The sequence below is a fragment of the Ursus arctos genome, unplaced genomic scaffold (assembly GCF_023065955.2).
Source record: "Ursus arctos isolate Adak ecotype North America unplaced genomic scaffold, UrsArc2.0 scaffold_2, whole genome shotgun sequence".
Taxonomy (NCBI): domain Eukaryota; kingdom Metazoa; phylum Chordata; class Mammalia; order Carnivora; family Ursidae; genus Ursus; species Ursus arctos.
The window spans coordinates 68,461,737-68,480,526 of NW_026622874.1; the positions used below are offsets into that span (position 1 = coordinate 68,461,737).

The window sequence follows — 18,790 nt, forward strand, 5'->3', positions numbered from 1 at the left end:
TCCAAAGCCTGCGTCCTCCCTAAAGGGATTGTCGAGGAGAAGGGAACCCAAGTGCCTTTGCTAGGAGAGTGGGGACGTGGAATGGAGATAAACGAATTAGTTACTACTACTGTGGGGGCACCTGTTAACACACCAGGCGTTTTACATTCAATATCTGATTTTCGTCATTTGTACTGTGAGGCGGGCAGTGTGATCCCTGCATGAAATACTTGGAGGCACAGAGAGGTCAAGTAACTTGCGTTAGGTCACGCAGCTAGAACTGGGTGGAAAGCATGGTTGGAGCCGTGGCTCTGTGAGTCAAAAATCCTTTGCTTATTATGAGCTTCATTTTGCACATCTGAAGCTGATTGGCTAACCAGCACCTCCTGCATAGATGTAGCAGGTGATTGCCAATTTGGTGTGATCCCAGCGTGTCTTTACTGCCAGTTTTCTAACGAATTGCAGGACGTTTCACCATTAACGATTACTCCTTTCAATTAGGAATCGTCTTTTTCTACCATGTAAATCTAGGGAAAGAGGCATCACATTTTATTGACACACCTAGTAGCACCATAGTGTGAATTATGCCCTCTGGGATTTGAAGGTTCTTGGTGACTCTGTGTTGTAGAGAAAATTCTCTCCTCCTCAGGGCCCAGGCCAGTGTTCTGCTAGGGGACACTAAATGCAGTTGTGCTGGAAGGAAGGTGTAAGAAAGGGATTTCTGAACGTTTTGACCTTAAATGAATGCCATACATTTGTGCAGTTTATGGTAAGAATCGTAGTCAAATTGTCCCCATTTTGCAGAATTAACAGAACTTGACTACTACTTAATGGGAAGAAGTATTTAGGCAATGCCTGGCTGTGTGGTGGGAAGTCTGCCGCTTTATTGACCATCAGTTTATTCACATTTACCAAAAAACAGTGACAGGGCCCTCTGTGCCCCTGCTCCTTTCTTTGCTCGTACTTTCTGTTGTCTGGTGAGATACAACCTAATCTCCAGTGCCCAGGTAGCTTTTCTGTGAATGTTGTTGAGATGTTTTAAACCTTCAGGAAGAGCAAGGACAGGCATTATATATAGCCAGAAGCGCACTGAACGTAGATCTTGGCATGTTGTGGAAATGCAAAACGTGTTTCTTGTGTTCATTTTCCCATTTTTCTTAAAGCTTAGTGACCACAACCTCCGGTTTCAGCAAGTATTAGTATTATTGTTTCTTGTTCTGGTTTATAAGAAAATCTAAATATTGCTGTATGGTTCATCTGGTCTCTTTAAGATTTCTTTAAATACAATGCAATTAACATTTAAAATTTGTTATTAAGGTCCTATATGCTCACTAAAAAAGATAAAGAAGATGGGGTGCCTGGGTGGCTCAGTTGGTTAAGTGTCGGCCTTCTGCTCAGGTCATGATCCCAGGGTCCTGTTCAACCGGGAGCCTGCTGCTTCCTCTGCCCCTCCCCCTGCTTGTGCTTTCTCGATCTCTATCAAATAAATAAAATCTAAAAAAAAGATTAAAAAAGAAAACTCCAGAATAACTCAGGTGAACTTCGCCCTACCACCATCACCCCTAAACATAACCATCGTTAACACTGAACATGTATTTTTTTTAAGATTGATTTATTTGAGAGAGACAGAGAGCACGCGCCCGTGCTTGTGAGGGGGCCTGGGCGGAGAGAGAGGCAGAGAAGCAGACTCCCTGCTGAGTGTGGAGCCCATGCAGGGCTTGATCCTGTGACCCTGAGATCCCTGAACCAAGATCAAGAGCCAGAATCTCAACCGACTGAGCCACCCAGGAGTTCCAAAGTATTTTTTCTTTATAACATTTTATAAAACCAGGTATTTCTCATTTTGAGTGGTAAAGAGAAAGATATCCAAGAGGGAAATGCCATACCAAAGAGAAAAATTCTATTCACAGCCAATCCCTAAACCCAATTGTAATCTACATCTTCCCCCTTTTCCTCCCATTGAACTTAAATGTTTTTCAGGAAGGAGATTATGTATTGTAACGTTCATCTCCTTTTTACTTTCCCTCTTAGAGACTTGATCAATAATCCCTAAAACTGTCAATACGTTGGGAATAAAAAGGTAAAGCAAGGAAAGTATCTAAGTAAATAAGTAGTTGCTCTTTGATGGGGAACTGACTGAACTGTATTTTACCTTTGGACAGATTTTACAGAGATGATGAGAGCCTTGGGATACCCTCGCCATATCTCTATGGAAAATTTCCGCACACCGAATTTTGGACTTGTGTCTGAAGTGCTGCTTTGGCTTGTGAAACGGTTAGAAATGTACTTTATTAAGGTCTAAGAATGAATGCTATATTTTATTCAATAGGCACCTATTGAAACTGGATACTGTGGTGAAGCAAAAGGAAGAGTTCAATAAATTTTGAGTTTGACAGACTCATTTGTAACCTTTTCAAAATCAGTTGAGTATAGAGAGTGCTGTGGGAGAAGGGAATATACCAGACAATGGTAAAAGGAGATATCTCAGTTAGAAGCTGACACTGGGCACTGGTCCAAACTCCTCTTCACGCTCTCACTTTTGTCAGGGAGTGACCAGGATCTCTTCATACACTGTAATGACTATACTGAAGTAGAAATCATTTAGATTCAGATTTCATTTTCTGTGAAAAATTAATATGATTCAGGGTTGGCGAACTTTTCTAAGGAGATCCTAAATATTTTAGGTGTTGCAGGCTACATAAGATCTTTGTTGCATATTGTTCCATGTGTTTTGTTTGTGATAATCCTTTAAAAATGTAAAAACCCTTCTTAGCATGCAGGCTGTACAGGAAGAGACCAAGGGCTGCAGTCTGCTGACCCCTGGTGGGTCATCAGTAACTCGAAGAACTCCAGTAACTCTGCTGCTTCTCAGGCTAACCCTGGGTCAAGGTTAGCCGTGGGTCAAGGGCTGTCAGCCAGAGTGATAGTTCTAATTATTTTAGTTAAGCTTTGAGGTCTGAGATAATTTTGTAAACTGAGCCCCAAATTTGATTTTTGAAATCACTTAAATTTGTTCTTAGGTGAGGATTTACACCCTTGGGTGCATTTTATGCTGCTTTTTTAGTCTCTCTTAATCTTCTTACCTTAGCCAGGGACTCAGAGAGCTTTCTGTTAGAACCTCTCAGTTGCCTACTTTCTCTTTTGTGGACTTTGAATTTATTAACTTGTCTTCTCTTTCTCTCTCTCTCTGAAAGATACGAACCTCAGACCGACATCCCTTCTGATGTTGAGACTGAACAAGACCGCGTTTTCTTCATTAAGGCCATTGCCCAGTTCCTGGTTAGTTGACAGTTATTTGCTGGAGTTGGAATATTAAGTACATGACAGATGAGTCCCAGCTGGGGCTGCTTTCACGTTTCTAAGCCCATCCAGTCACCAGCTTCCTGTGGAGGCATTTCGCCAGCACAGGTTTTTGGGGTTTTGTTTTTAATTCATTATTTGTTAAGAATTCTAGGGGCGCCTGGGTGGTGCAGTCGTTAAGCGTCTGCCTTCGGCTCAGGGCGTGATCCTGGCATTACGGGATCGAGCCCCACATCAGGCTCCTCTGCTATGAGCCTGCTTCTTCCTCTCCCACTCCCCCTGCTTGTGTTCCCTCTCTCGCTGGCTGTCTCTGTCAACTAAATAAATAAAATCTTTAAAAAAAAAAAAAAAAGAATTCTATTTAGTTAGTTTAGATTAGGTAATACACATCATGTTTCAAAATTTTTTCTTAATTATGAAACGGTATAGAGTAAAATGACTTTTTATCCTGTCTGCCATTGACCCAGTTCATCCCCAGTTTCATCCTCCAGAGTTTCTTTCCACATAGACGAGCAAACACAATATACATGCTCTTCCCTTCCTTTTACACAAATGGCAGTGTACGGTATACCACTGCTTAGAATCTGGCTTTCTTCACTCAATGGTACATTTTGGAGAACTTTCCAAATACATATCCAGTTTCCTCATTCTGTCTTATACCTGAGTAGTATTGCTTTCATGAATATACCATGATTTATGTAATTTATGTAACATAGGTGTTTAGATTGTTTGTGACTTTTGCTCTTTGGAATTGTGCTGTAGTGAATAACCTGTACATATCATTTTGTGACAATATCCCTAGGATAAGTTCTTAGGAGTGGAATTGCTGTGTCAAAGATGGGTGGATATGTAATTTTATTGTCATTTACCAAATAGCTCTCCGTCAAGATTGTATCAGTTTACACACCCACTTGCAATGCTTGAGTCACTTGGAAGTTTGACTCAGTACAATCAGGTTATTAAAGAGAGATTTTTCAAATTTACCTACATGGGATTCGATTTAGATTTTACATGGCAAGGGCCTTACACTATTTTTTTTTTTCTGTCTGAAAATAGGCCACCAAGGCACATATAAAACTGAATACCAAGAAGCTTTATCAGGCAGATGGGTATGCGGTGAAAGAGCTTTTGAAGATCACCTCTGTCCTTTATAACGCCATGAAGACCAAAGGGATGGAGGACTCTAAGATAGGAGAGGAGGACGTCAACAAATTCAAGTTTGATCTTGGCTCAAAGGTAAGGGCAATGAAAGGCTCCCAGTGTGGGATAGTGTATTTATTTCTTAAACTCTGAAATGGAACATGTCACATACTCAAGTCATCGCTTCTTTCCTTACTCCTTGACTGAGAGCAGTTTGTCAGTTCTATGCTCACCAGCATTTGGATACAAACAGAAGTCACAATAAATTAATCCAGCTACTTACTGAAAGCCCGCTATATGCCAGGCACAGTTTGGATGCTGGGGATACAGGCATCCCCAGCTGGGGAACAGCAAGACAGAAATCCTCTGTTAGGCTCAGTGGGGGAGTCAGACTAAACCACAAAGCAGAAGGAATGGCAGGTCAGAGGTGATCAGCGTGTGGGGCATGGTAAAGCAGGGCTGGGGCAGGTGTCTTTAGCAGTGAGATGGGATGGGTGACTCCTTCAGCGGAGATCCGAAGGAGGGAAGGAGCAAGCCATGCAGCGGAGGGGGGAAGGTATCCTCTGATAAAAGTATGCTTGTGTGTTTGAGGAAATGGGGGGGGCATTCGAGGAGAGTGTGAGAGCTCGGAGGGGGGCGGTGATGAACCCTGCCCTGTGGTGCCTGCACAGCCACTGTAGAGAGATTGACTCTGAGGTGGAAGATCATTCCTTTTTGAGCAGAGAAGTACATGATTCGAAACTTCATATTAAAAGGATACTTCTGGCTGCTGGGTTGAGATAAGACTGATGGGGGGTGAGGGTGCAAGCTGACCTGTTAGAAAGCAAGAGATGACAGTGACTTTGCACAGAGCTGTTGGTGATGTCAGGTGCTCAGCTGAGATGGGAGAGAGCCGAGTTGCCAGGTATCAGAGGACTTGATGAAAGCAGCCAGCCAAAAATGAAAGTTAAGTCTTTAATCACTTACTATGATGGTTTGGTCAGGGGGCTAAAAGCAGAGGAAGCGTCACCCCTCCCTCCTGCCATGCTGTTCCTTTTTCTCCCAGGAGATGGCACACCCGTTAAGGGGTTGTCTCCTGAGAGAGCTCTGAACAAAAGGCTCTGGCAGTTTTATGCACCCTGAGGTGGGGGAGGACTAGGTGTGGAAGAGTGTCCTCAGGTTTTCTCCCCAGCTCCCCCGCAAGGAGGCCGAGGCAGAGGCTCTAAGAGGACTTCAGCCCGCCATGAAGAGACCTGGGAGTGAAGGCCCCAGGGCTAGGAATGCACATAATGAAACACGAGGGGGTCAGAGGCTCTGAGTCCTTGACTGCCACTCCTTCAGAGCCTGCAGTGTCCTGCTGTGCCTCAGCCGGTGTGAGCCTGGGCACAGGTCCCCCCATCAGGCCAGCCAGGGAAAACCTTTGTGATCACCTGTGGTCCAGCTGGAGAAATCACACCTAGGTTTTTAACCAGGAGCCAGACGACTCAGTGGAAAGAAGTGGCCAAGGGTTAGAACCTAATTTGAACACATACTTTGTGGAGTTGGGTGTTGGTTGAGAGAAAACAGACCATGCAAGGAAGATCCTGCAGCCACACTGTCTTCTAGAACTTTCTGTGATGACGAATGTGTTCTCTGTGCCATACTGTAGCAGCCACTAGCTACCCGAATAACCGGATTCCAAATTTTATTTAAATTTAAATAATTTAATGTTGAAAAGTCCACGTGTGGCAAGTCCACACTGTTTTAGCCATCATAGCTCTGAAGTTTTTGGTCTGAGCACCTGCACAGGTGAAGTTGCCTTTACTGAAGTAGAGGGGAGTGTGGGGAGCAGGCCTGGTGGGAAAGGCAGGGAGTTTGGGTTGGAACACGTTCAGTACGACATGTCCAGCCTCAGGTCATAGAAAGCATTACAGCCACAAGCTTAGGACGGAGTGTGAGTAGAGAAGAGTTCAGGGGACTGAACTCTGATGGCCTCCAGGGCTGGGAAGCCGGGGAGATGGTGAGCCTCCTGCAAAGGAAATGGGACGTTTGCTGCTATGAGGTGGTTTGGGGCGGGGGAGCTGGAGCTGGAGGGAGTGGAACCCTGGAGGACTAAGGAAAGGGGAAGAAAGTCAGCAGCTGTGAATGCAGAGGGAGACCTGCTGCTGGTGGTTTGGAATGAAAGAGAGGTGGGAATTGGAGAGAGGAAGAGTGAACAGAGCAAGGAAATGTTTGGGTTCTCTGGAAAAGTTACCATATGCAAGGAAGTGGGGGTGACCTGCGAATCCTAAGAAAGCAGCTTGTGCTCAGGGCTAGAGGCTGGCCTCTTCGCAGCATAGCTGCCACCCTCGCGGGAGCGGGCACTACCATGGGGCTGTGTGCAGGTTAACTCAAGGGAGCCTCAGCAGCCCTGCGCCGTGCCGTCCAGGGGTGGAGAGCCAGGGGGCAGCAGGGTTCTGCAGTAGCAAATGTGTCTCTCAGGTGCCCCTCTGGTCGCCCTGCTACTGTCAGGGTCCTCTGTTGTGACCTTGTCCAAATAGGAAGCCTGTCACCTTCACCCTCCTACAGTTAGTTCCTGGTTAAAGATTATAGTCGACTTGAGATTTGGATTTTCAAAGAGACCCAGATGTCCTGGGAGTGCTCCTCCCCAGGATGTAAATATGTGTCTTGTGGAAAACATGTTCAGTAGTCCGGTATCCTGATGGGAGGCAGGAATTGATATAAACTGGTTGTTTCTTTTTTTAATTTTTTTAAAAAGATTTTATTTATTTGAGAGAGAGCGAGCACGCACGAGCAGTGGGGAAGAGCAGAGGGAGAGGGAGAAGCAGACTCCCCGCTGAGCAGGGAGCCCGATGAGGGACTGGATCCTGACATCGTGACCTGAGCCGAAGGCAGACGCTTACCTGGCTGAGCCACCCAGGTGCCCCAAACTGGTTGTTTCTGAATGTCTATTAAAAACTTGCCACTGAGGTTTCTGTTTTTGATATTTTCCCTCCAGATTGCAGATTTGAAAGCAGCCAGGCAGCTTGCTTCTGAAATCACCTCCAGAGGAGCATCTCTGTATGAGCTGCTGGGCAAGGAAGTAGAGTTGAGGGTGAGCCGTGTTCAAATGCTTACATACTTCCTCAGCTAAGCATTTTTCAAGGTTTTCTTTCCAATTTTGCTTTTCCCTGGCCTTCTCATTTCATCACACTGTACCTGATTAAATGAGATAATGTGCAGGGAGGTAATAGTGTTAGCTGCTCTTCCTGCTTCTAGTGGCCGCTGGTCTGTGTTTAATAGCTTTGACTTCTGGTTCAGGAATGGCAGTTATGTAGCATGTTGCTGGAACTTTCCTCCTTGTGCCCATGGCAGACTTTCCTGGTCATGGTGTTTTTCCTGGAGAACTTAACATTTCTACAGAGTGCTTTTCTGAGCCCATGGTTCCCAAACCTTTCTCCTGTGTGGAATCCTGTGGGGACCTGTAAAAACTACTGAAACCTGGCTTCCATGCCGGTGTCATTGGTTTGGAGTGGACCTGGGCATTGGGAATTATAAATCTTTGGTGATTCTAATGTGCAGCAGAGTTGGGCAGCCCATGACCTAGGCAGTCACTACCCCTCAGTTGAAGTTGATGTCACCATTAAAATTTATTTGCAATCCTTGTTCTGGTCAATGCCAACCGAGAAGAAAGCTTCATCTACTATGTTTACCGAGCTGTTTAATAAGAGTATGGCTCCTAAAACCCCTGTAGAGCTCCTGTAGTCCTTTTAAATCACCTGATATCTAAGCTGTCCCCCATACCAGTGAATCAGAATGTCTGGGGGTGAAAGCCAGTCATCCAACCTTTTTTTCCCCCAAGATTTATTTATTTGAGAGAGAGAGAGGGAGGGACAGGGAGGGAGAGATGCACGAGCAGGAGGGGCAGAGGCAGAGGGAGAGGGAGAATCTCAAGCAGACTCTGCACTGAGTATAGAGCCCAATGTGAGGTTAGATTTTGCAATCTTGAGACCATGACCTGAGCTGAAACCAGAAGTTGGTCGCTTAACCAACTGTGCCTCCAAGGTGCCCTCCAGTCATCCAGCTTTTAAAGATCTCCAAGTGATTCCAATGTGCAGCAGAGTTTGGGACCCACTGGTTTAAGAAGAAATGGAGTATTGTTTAATTCTTACCTGTAAGGATTAATGCGTTTGAAGTATACATGCTCACCTCTAGTGTTTTTAAGTTAAAGTCATCGGATTCATTTTATTCCAGTCAGGTATGTCAGCCATGACCTCTTTCTCACTGCCTGGCCTGTGTTCTGGCATCACTCCTGTGGTGTAATGGTATTTTTTCCTCTGGCTTTTCATTTCTGCCCCAGGAGTGGACTGGAAGCCGGGGACTGGGGTGCCAGCTCACCATCGTTGATACGTTAGTCTGGTGGTTGCCACCTGGTGACGGGCAGCTGAAAAGGAACAAAACCGCCACTCCTATCTAATAGCTAATTTAGATGACTAACAAGGCAGCTCCAGGCTTTCTGTGTTTTCTCTTCATAGTTGTGTGCGTGTATTTAGCAGTCTTAGAGACAGACCTGTCAAGAGCTGGTTACTTGATGAATGCCACGGATCTGTGGCTTCATTGTGAGACTTCAACCAGGATTCCACTGGGGACTCTTGGCACCATCCTCTAATGAACTGAAATAATCAGTGGCCAAAGTGTTGCCATTGGGGCCATGAATATGGTGCTTCTCAAATTCTGTATATAGCTGTGATCTGAGGAAGATCCCCTAACCGTACACTCAACCATTCCTGGAGGACTAGCACCAACCACAGAGAGGCAAGGCACCATGCTCTGGGACCTTGAGTAGGTCATAATCCCTGCCCTCCATTGTTTTCCACCCGTGCGGGAGCTGAGGGGTACCGTGGAATAAAGGAAGCCCAAGATAGAGTTTGGGAAAGTGCTGCAGGAACCTCATAACTGCATTGGTGTTGAAATCCCATGTCTCAGAAGTTCCTAGCACTGGTATGATAGGCACAGATGCCTCCCTTGATTGGTTGGTGGTTGGTGGTTAATGCTTGGGGCAGGGCCAAGGTGACTCCTCTCATTGATTGCAGTTGGCAGTGACAGGCAACTTAGAGGAAATTAATCATAGGAAAGATCATAGGAGCTGGCGGGGGATTCAGACAGCAGGTTGAGCTGCCCTTGGTTTGGGGTTCACCTGAACGAATATAGGTAAAGAAGCAAATTTGGGAGAAAAAAATGATGGGTGTAAGCTCAGTTTTGCCCCTGGTGTTGTGGGGATGTGGGGCCTGTAGATGGGGAAGGCCTGGGGCACTGGACGGAGGCCAGGTTGGCAGTAGAATTACCAACTGAGGCCTGGCTGGCTCATTTGGTGGAGTATTTGACTCTTGATCTCAGGGTTGTGAGTTCAGGCCCTGTGTCGAGTGTAGAGAGTACTTAAAGAAAAAGACGTTTGGAAGAGGTGCTAGAAGAAGTGGTTTTGCATCAGAGATGCACCCTGTAATGGAACTTTAGAGAACTAGTCTCTAAGCCATATCCAGATCTGGGATTGGTTTTGAGAATTCCTTTTCCAAAAGTACATGTAATTTCATTTCATTGTTTCTCATAGAAACTGAGAACAGAAGCAATTGCCAGACCTCTGGAAATCAATGAGACTGAAAAGGTGATGAGAATTGCAATAAAAGATATTTTGGTAAGATTATTTTCTTTTATTTAATGTTTTTGTGCCTGGGACTTGAAAATACTGATTTATTCCCTGCCTCCTTAAGACAGAACAACCCTCGGCCTAGTGACAGAGAAGGGGTATGATTGTGGGGAAATGGAAAATGCGGAGGATATTCTAGGGTACCTAGGTTACTTCTGTTTTTTTCCCCTTGTTACAAATGTGAACAACTTCTCCCTAAAAATTTGTCAGTTTTAGTAATTTAATAATTTGCTTAAATTCTTCAATAATTTTCATAAGTAATGCTCTATTTAATGGACTCTTCACACCTTAACCACTTCCTCACTGCTGGGCATTTAAGTGATTTTCAGGTTTTCCTTTTTTTTTTTTTTTTTTGGTGCTGAAACCTGGGCACGGAGATTTCTTTCTCTCTCTTTTTTTAAAGATACATTTATTTCAGAGCATATGAGCTGGGGGAGGGACAGAAGAGAGGGAGAGAGAATCTCAAGCAGACTCCGTGCTGAGTGCAGAGCCTAATGCGGGGTTGATTCCACGACCCCAAGATCATGGCCTGAGCCAAAACCAAGGGTTAGACGCTTAACTGACTGAGCCACCCAGGTGTCCCACTGATATTTCATATTTGAGGAGCACATACTTTTAAAAAATTGCTTGTATTTTTGAAGTCAGATAAATTCACTAGGTTTAATCTGACTGATTCAGAGAAATAGTTGCCATCAGCGTGAGTCGTTCAGAAACTCACCTTGTCTTCCTGTGAGAGTGAACTCGTGTCTCTTGTGGGATTTTTAAAGCACTTAGAGGAAATAGATAGTGATATGATTATTTTCATGATAACATTTTGGAAATGATTAGTGTATTTAGTTGAAAAAAATTCAACCATAAATAATGAAAGTGGTTGCTTCCAAGTATACACTGTCTTTGACGGTAGCAGAGAGCGTCTGGGCTCCTTCGATGACTTCTTTATGGACCCATAGCATCTCAGAGACCTGCAAGTTAACGGTCACTGAGCCTTTGTGGGGCACGACACATTGTGCCAAAGTACTGGTGGGGAACCCATGTTGGGCATCAGGAGCTTAAGGCGGAGTCAGAACATGAGAACTTGGAAGGCAGTCACACACTCAGCTGGCTGCATTCCAGACACGGTTCCTAACGGCAGGTTGCACTGAGCCACAGGCCCAACCTGGCCAGCTTTCCAGATGAGATGAGTGTGAAGACCGTGTATTCATTCTGATTATCCCTTGTCAGATGAACTTGCTCTTGTGACACAACAGGGAGGCCTGTGGGTTTTGTCTGTGATCTCTCTTCCCCTTCACTCTCTTTCTCTGCCCCTGCTGCCTATGCTCCCTCCAAAAGCCAGGCCACGGGGTGCCTGGATGGCTCAGTTGGTTAGGCATCTGCCTTCGGCTCGGGTTGTGATCCCGGGATCCTGGGATCAAGTCCTACGTTGGGCTTCCTGCTCAGCACAGAGTCTGCTTCTCCCTCTGCCCCTCCCCTCTGCTTGTCCTCTCTCACTCTCTCTCTCTCTCTCAAAATAAATAAATAAAATATTTTTAAAAAAACAAGAAAAAAAAACCAAAAGCTAGAGCCACTGAGGGAGCTGCTTTCTTGCTGACGTCACGTAGTGGTTTCTCTGCTTGAGTCTGTAGTTGAGGTGTACTTGCCAGTGGGAGGGAAGAGGAACCTTCTCCCTCAGTCCCGGCAGGCAGTGGTTGAGGCTGGGACCACCTCATGTTTCTTTTTGTCCCCTCCTAAATAAAGCCATACTTGTGGGTGCATATGTTCTGTGAGGCAGGTATACGTAATGAGGAGAGTGAGCTTAACATGCGAATAAAGGCACACGGACAGTCGACAGTGGTATGGAAGCCGTGTGAGCAAGTGAGCCGCGCCAGAGACCGGGCCTGCTCCCCTCAGCTCAGGACACTGTTCTTTCCATCTTCATTTGTTTTCCTGGGCACAAACACCCTCTTCTTGTGGAAAAAGGATGATCATTTTTTCTGGGCCTGTGTGACCTCTGGTCTGGAAATAGTTGGCTGACTGAGTGATGGCTTGGGGGAGGGTTTGCTTTCTGTGTTTACTTTGCTTTTATGTAGTATGATGTCGCTGTGCCTGAGGCGCTGTGGAATTCCTCTCTTCCAGGAGTCAGGTGGGGGTTCCTCACTGGCACATCGTCTCATTCATTTCCTGTTCAATGCAGGCGCAGGTGCAGAAGACTAAAGATCTGCTCAATAACGTGGCCTCTGACGAAGCGAATCTAGAAGCCAAAATCGAGAAGAGGAAATTGGAACTGGAAAGAAATCGGAAGCGGCTCCAGACTCTGCAGAGTGTCAGGTAGAGATGAGAACCCGAGGCGTGGACGGGAGTTGTCCTCAGAAGTTAAAGCAGGGTGAGGCCGTGTGGTCAGTGGCGGCAGCCCCTCGGGCATGAGGCCATCTGGACAGAGAGTGTGAGGGCCACGCACACTCTAACTAGCTCTGCCAAATTCATTGTCTTTGCTGCTTGCAGTATGCCTGGGAAACTGCTCAATTCTGAAACCTGCTTTTCCCTCTGAACCTCCTTCCGGCTTTTACAGCTTCTTGGAATGCAGGGCAGAGTAAGTGAATCTAGATGGTGCAAGTTATGCCAGGCTCGAGGTGGAAACAGAAGCATACCCCCATTTCTTGGTCTGAGTACATTTTAGACCTTTATAATTCTTCACCAGTAATTCATCTTTCTTTTGACTTTCCCTCTCAAAGTACTTTTTTCCAGGGAATATGAATGGACAGTGGTGGTGCACAATGCCTTCCTGGTCTTTGGAGCCTTTCAAGTGGGTTCCTCACATTTTCTTGGAGTCTTTCTCTCTCTCGTTTTGCACCCTCCTTCTCTTGCTACGTCTCTTTGTATTCTTTCTCCTGCACTACTACTCTTCTTTTTCATTCTCCCTTTATTTTTCTCTCTTCATCCATCTGTGTAGCTGCTGCATCTGTCTGACTGTTGTGCTCTTTGGAGGTACTGGTGACTGGGCCACAACCTGGCTACTGTCCTGATATCTGTGGGAAGGCAGCCCCTTGGACATGAGTAACCCAGGGAGCACCAGCCGCAGGCAATCCCATGCCCCTTCCACCTTTGGAATGTGGGCCACCTGATACCTGTGTCTCTTTAAAAAATTCTGGCCCTTGGGCATAAATTCATTTTTGTTAAGCCTCATGGCCTTTCAATAGAAAAGCTTCTGTGTTTTGCTCTAGTCCCAAAGATTATTTATTATTTTTTAGTGTATCCATCTATATTTTTAAAAGAAGAGAGTTTCTCTTTAAGATCAAAAATAAGGGAAAAGAATAGACTCAGTAAACCAGTTGACAGGTTTTTGTGTTATGGTTTTGTTATGGTTTTAGATTTTATATTGTTTATATATGGTTATAGATTTATATTGTTAAAAACTTAAGTTTCAGGGCGCCTGGGTGGCTCAGTCAGTTAAGCCTTGGACTCTTGGTTTCAGCTCCAGTCATTATCTCAGAGTCATGAGATAGAGCCCCACATCCGGCTCCCCATTCAGCAGGAGTCTGCTTGAGGATTCTCTCTCTCCCTCGTCTTCTGTCCCTCTCTGTGCGCACTCTCTCTCCCTCTCTCTCAAAAAAAATAAAGTTTAAAAAAATTTTTTTGCTTTAATTTGTAGCGACCTATGTTTCCCTTTTTTTGGGGACTGAATACATTTTGGAGCATCCAGGCAACAGAATATTGTGCTCAACTAAGATAACGCATATATTTAACTTCTTGATTTTGTGAGGTGTAAATGATACATGATTACTTTTTAAGTCTTTATTAAAATCCAAGACATGTTGAGTAAGAAAAAAGACTGCAAAGCTTCATTGAAGGTAGTATACTTAATGATGCTTAAAAATACATTCCTATATGTATCCATGCATAAAAAGTCTGGAAGGATACTTATCAAATATTAAGTGCTTATATCTGGTGTTAGGATTATGAGTAATTTTTAAAAAGATTTTATTTATTTGAGAGAGTGAGCGAGAGAGAGAGCGCACGAGAGGGGGGAGGGTCAGAGGGAGAAGCAGGCTCCCCGCTAAGCAGGCAGCCTGACACGGGACTTGATACCAGCACCCCGGGGTCATGACCTGAGCCAAAGGCAGTCGCTTAACCGACTTGAGCCACCCAGGCGCCCCGGATTATGAGTAATTTTTACCTTAGTCTTCATACTTCTGGGATTACTTGAAATTTTTACAAAGAGCTTTTGATTTTTTAAAAAATGTTACTTATTTGAGAGAGAGAGCGAGCAAGAGCCTGTGCACAAGCGGGGGGAGCGGCAGGCAGAGGCAGACAATGAAGCAGGCTTCCTGCTGAGCAGGGAGCTCAATGTGGGGCTCAATCCTAGGACCCTGGGATCATGACCCAAGCCAAAGGCAGATGCTGAGCCACCCAGGCGCCCCAAGAGCTTTCGATTTAAAAAAAAATAAGTATGTTCATTTTGGGAGGGAGGAGAAAGGAAAATTAATTTTAAGCAGCTACAAGAACTGTCTTCAGGTAAAAGCTTTCCACAACAAAGTGTGATGGGACCTGGAACTCAGGGTACTAGTTTCAAACTTCTGTATGTTGGTTAATCTTTCACTTTTTATTGCATTCCAGGCCAGCCTTTATGGATGAATATGAGAAGATTGAGGAGGAGTTGCAAAAACAGTATGACATTTATCTAGAGAAATTTCGAAATCTGGCTTATCTGGAGCAACAGCTTGAGGACCATCATAGGATGGAGCAAGAGAGGTTTGAGGTAAGTGCTGAGCCCGTGTCTCTGCACAGACCACGCCTTCTGCTGCGTTCCTTAGTACTTGTTGACGTGTCACTTTGTAAATATCATTGTGGAAAAAAAAATCTGTGAATGTTTTTTCTCCCCGATCAGGTCTGAGGATTGCTCCTGTGATTCTTTTGTTTTGCTGTTAGCATAGCCTGGACTCCAGGGTCGTCAGCTCTCTGATGGGTTTGGTCAGTTAGGACTGTAGACAGGCCCGACACGTGACCAGTGTCGTTGCACAGGATTCCGCTTAGAAGGGCCTGTGCTTGCCTCAGTGCCGTGCTACCACTGACCTGAAATTCTTCACAATTTTTAAGTGCATTTTAACTTACATTGAGTCCCACAGAGTAGGTAACTGGTCTTGGGTAAGGATCTAAAAACTTGCTTGGTCAGTTCACTGAAAGATTTTCAGGGGCCCTGGTTCATTGAATCATTCAAACCGGTTTATCAGAGACTGCTTTATAAAGAGGAAATGCAGTTTATTGATTATTGTGGGAAATGTATATGACCCAGAGCCAGAAATCTTACAGGCTCCTCCCATCCCAGTGTTCAAGGCCATTTAGGAAAGAGTGTTTCAGGTACCATGAGCTGATAAATACGGAATTCAGAGCAAAGGAAATTGGACCAAGTTACTATCACTTTTTAAATTGCCCTTATCCCTTGGGGATATTTCTGCTTTACCCAAGAATGGTGGCTTGGAATCTGTGTTCATGATGAAATCAGTGTACAGTCTCCCTTTCTCACACTGTCCTTGACAGCTTTTGGGTCTGAAGGTTACACTAGCCTTCCTACAAACCTGGGTGTTTGAATGAGGTGAAGCGGTTCTGTGGTACCGGAGGCCTGGCTGGGGGTAACTGCCGCACTCCTGTGCACGCGTTCCTTTCGGCAAGGAGCTCGTTGCCGCCACTGCTCTAGGGTAGGGGCAGGCTGCGGAGCAGCAGGGGTGCAGGACAGGCATGTTCTGAGGGCAGTGAAAAGAGCCTGGAGTTCAGGACATTTTAAATGTTAGGTATCTGGGAAAGAACAGAAAAGGACCAGTGAAGGTAAAGTGAGCATGTTGTGGCCTCATGGGAGTCCGCGGCTGTGTGCAGAGTGTTCCGGAGAACGGGCCTTGGGATGCGTGTTCCTCCATCCTTCAGCAGCTCCCCTCTCTCTCCTGTGCTCACACCTGCTCTCTACGCTTATGGCGCCTGGCCCCTAGGGCTGTCTCATGCATGAAACGGTGCTCTCTTTTTAATGTTTAGAACAACAACAAAAATTTAAAAGCCAATCTCCTCTCCCATTCTCTCTTTTTTTTATTTTTTAAAATTAAGAAAAAAATTTTATGATGCTCAGTTAGCCACTATATAGTACATCATTAGTTTTTGATGCAGTGTTCAGTGATTCGTTAGTTGTGTGTAACACCCAGTGCTCATCACAACACGTGCCCTCCTTAATAATACCCATCACCCTGTTACCCCCCCAAAACCCTCAGTTTGTTTCCCAGGGTCCATCTCTCTTTTGACAGTATTCAGGGCCACATATTGTAACCCAGCTGAAGCATTAGCTTTTTTCCCCCTAGGAGTTAGACTAGAGTTTATTTTTTTCTCTTTCCATCCTGATCAGTCTCACCATTTAGCATCTTTTGGGGCTGGAATTGTGCAGAGCTTTAGTCTTTAGGAGCAGGAGGCCCGTGCTGTCCCACAGTTGGTGCACCTGTCCCTATGTGGACATCCCATGGCGGCACACGTGCTCACACATGATGGCCTTTTACCGTGGTGTTCCGTTTTCTGCAGGGCTTGGAGGGCCAGCTGCAGGCTTCTGGCTGCCCCCCTCTCTCTGGGCTGCGGGCTGCTGGCGGAGACGGGGTGCTGGCGCCCGGCCCTGCTCGTTGCTCAGGCAGTGATCGTTCTCTTTGTGTGGCTTAGCTCTTCGCTGGTTCTGCAGCACAGACTTAGCCCTACTTACCCAAATGCTAGAGAACATAAAACAGTCCAGGAAAGGGTCCTCTCCTCTGAGTCTTGTGTTTGCTGTTCCACAGGAAGCTGAAAACACGCTGCGCCTGATGCAGAACAAGCTGAAGGAGGAGGAGAAGCGCCTGCTCCGGAGCGGAAGTAAGGCCGGGCTCTCAGACGGGGCTCTCTCCTCCGGGCGAGCTCGCTAGCCTTGAAAAAGCTCTCCGTGTATTTTATTTATTTTCAAAAGGCAGTTTTCTCACAAGTTCTGTATCAGGTACCGTTTTAATTCACTCAAGAGGTTAAGAGGCTGGTTGTAATCTGAGTAACATGGAGTAACAAGTAACATTTAAAGCACTTTGGTTTTCTTCTCACCTAAAATTCTGTTTTCCTGTTTAAATGATACTGTTAATTTGAATTGCGTGTAGTATGTAACTCTGAAAGAAAACTGCAGCTCGGAGGTCTGTAGGGCTCCTTATTTCAGGGCAGACTGATAGAAGGCAAGTGTCATAATGTGCGCACGTGAACGGGTCACTTGCTTAGGGCGAGTCCCCCTACCTATACCCGTCGTCGGTCCCCCAGTAATCCAAGATGGTTCAGTGAGGCTGCTGTCTGTAGGAAAGTGGGGGTTACCTATATAGAGGAGCTCGGCCCTGGGGGGACTGTTGTCTGTGACTGGTTAGTACATTTTGGCCTCGGGGGCGGTAGTGGCACACGGTCTTCATGGCGCGTCTCAGAGTGCCTCCTTCTCTTGCGTATTGCTCTCTTTTTGATGATGAAATATTTTACTCTCTTGTGCTTGAGGGTACTGTACCTGGGACTTCAGGCATGTGTGTGTGCACGCTTTCTCTCTCTCGCTGTCTTTCTATCTCTCTTCATTTGTACTTGTTCTATGCCTCTCTCTCTCCTAAATCTCAGGAAACTCTGGAAGGAGAATAGGGGCTGCTGGAAAATCCTTTAGGGGCAAGTTTAGGGAATTGCAAGGGCCTCTCTAGCCAAAGCAGCCCCTCACCTTTATGGTTCCAGGTCAGCCAGGAGAGCCGGAAGCAGCCCTAAGTGATAAGCCTGCATGGAGTTTATCCCTTCCCGAGAGGCCCAGCACAGGTAAGAGCCCTGACTGGTTGGCTGCACCGTGCTCCTTTCCCGGGCCAGCATGTAAGACCTTTCTCACTGATCTTGCTTTATTCTTCTGAACTCACACTTTAGTTTTGTGATCTATAGGTTTGGGATCTCTTGAAGGATGAGCATTCATAGGAGCATCTCTGGTTTAGCTTTTTTGGAAAAATAATTTCCAGTTTAAACCAGCTGAATGAAGGATAGCACTTAATTAGCTTGGGGTGGGTGAAGAAGTTAGGAAAATATGAAGAAACATTCTCAGTTCTGTTCATCCTAAAGTTCGTAAGGTGTTCTGTCTTTCTTGGTTTTGCTAGATATGTGGGAACGTTGCCCAGAGAATTGGGACTGGGGGGGAGATCTATAAAGGAAGACTTTCTGAAAGACTTCCCTGAACAGAAAAACCTAATAGGACAGGGACATGAAATTTGGGGCAAGAAGGAGCAAAGTCCAGGAGCTGGAAGAGATCGTCGTGTTTATTCCACTCTGCAGGCAGCTGACTGAGTGCAGCAAAGCTTTGTGGAGTATCTCTTCTGGGTGTGAAGGGTTCGTTAGTGGACAAAAACCAGGGACCTTTGCTTTAACCAGTCTACTTGCCATTGAGGAGACAAACATCGAGCAAGCTGTAAGCAGAAGGAGAAAAATGCGCCGGGGGGCGGCAGGGAGTAGAGCAGAGAAGGGGATGGAGAGGGTGGGATGGAATTGCATTTTAGATAGGAGGTCAGGGTAAGCCTCATTAGGAGATGCTATTTAAGCAAAGCTTAAATAAGTGGATCTGGGAGGAAAGGCGGTTTTGGGGAGAGTCCTGGGAGTCTGTAAGAGGGGTGGGGACCAGAGCCGCGTGAGGCGATGCGTTTTACTGAATGCATGAACGTGCAGGACTCGAACTCAGGCAGGACAGATGAGCTGGAAGATGGATCTTGTGCCGAA

The 18,790-nt window shown here is 45.7% G+C and overlaps 1 protein-coding gene across 6 annotated transcripts in view; it reads left to right on the forward strand.

Annotated features, from left to right (window-relative positions):
* CLUAP1 (clusterin associated protein 1) overlaps positions 1–18,790 on the forward strand; it is a 38,779-nt gene that overhangs the window by 10,026 nt on the left and 9,963 nt on the right. For 4 of the 6 annotated variants that reach the window (XM_026520464.4, XM_057314975.1, XM_026520463.4 and 1 more), the window contains exons 2-10: positions 2,142–2,253; positions 3,174–3,258; positions 4,336–4,515; positions 7,376–7,471; positions 9,965–10,048; positions 12,231–12,364; positions 14,651–14,792; positions 16,834–16,906; positions 17,774–17,851. In XM_026520464.4, the coding sequence (XP_026376249.1) occupies positions 2,153–2,253; positions 3,174–3,258; positions 4,336–4,515; positions 7,376–7,471; positions 9,965–10,048; positions 12,231–12,364; positions 14,651–14,792; positions 16,834–16,906; positions 17,774–17,851 (973 nt within the window). In that variant the 5' untranslated portion in view covers positions 2,142–2,152. The remainder of the gene's footprint in view (positions 1–2,141; positions 2,254–3,173; positions 3,259–4,335; positions 4,516–7,375; positions 7,472–9,964; positions 10,049–12,230; positions 12,365–14,650; positions 14,793–16,833; positions 16,907–17,773; positions 17,852–18,790) is intronic. The other 2 variants (XM_026520467.4, XM_026520468.4) reach the window with 1 other exon arrangement.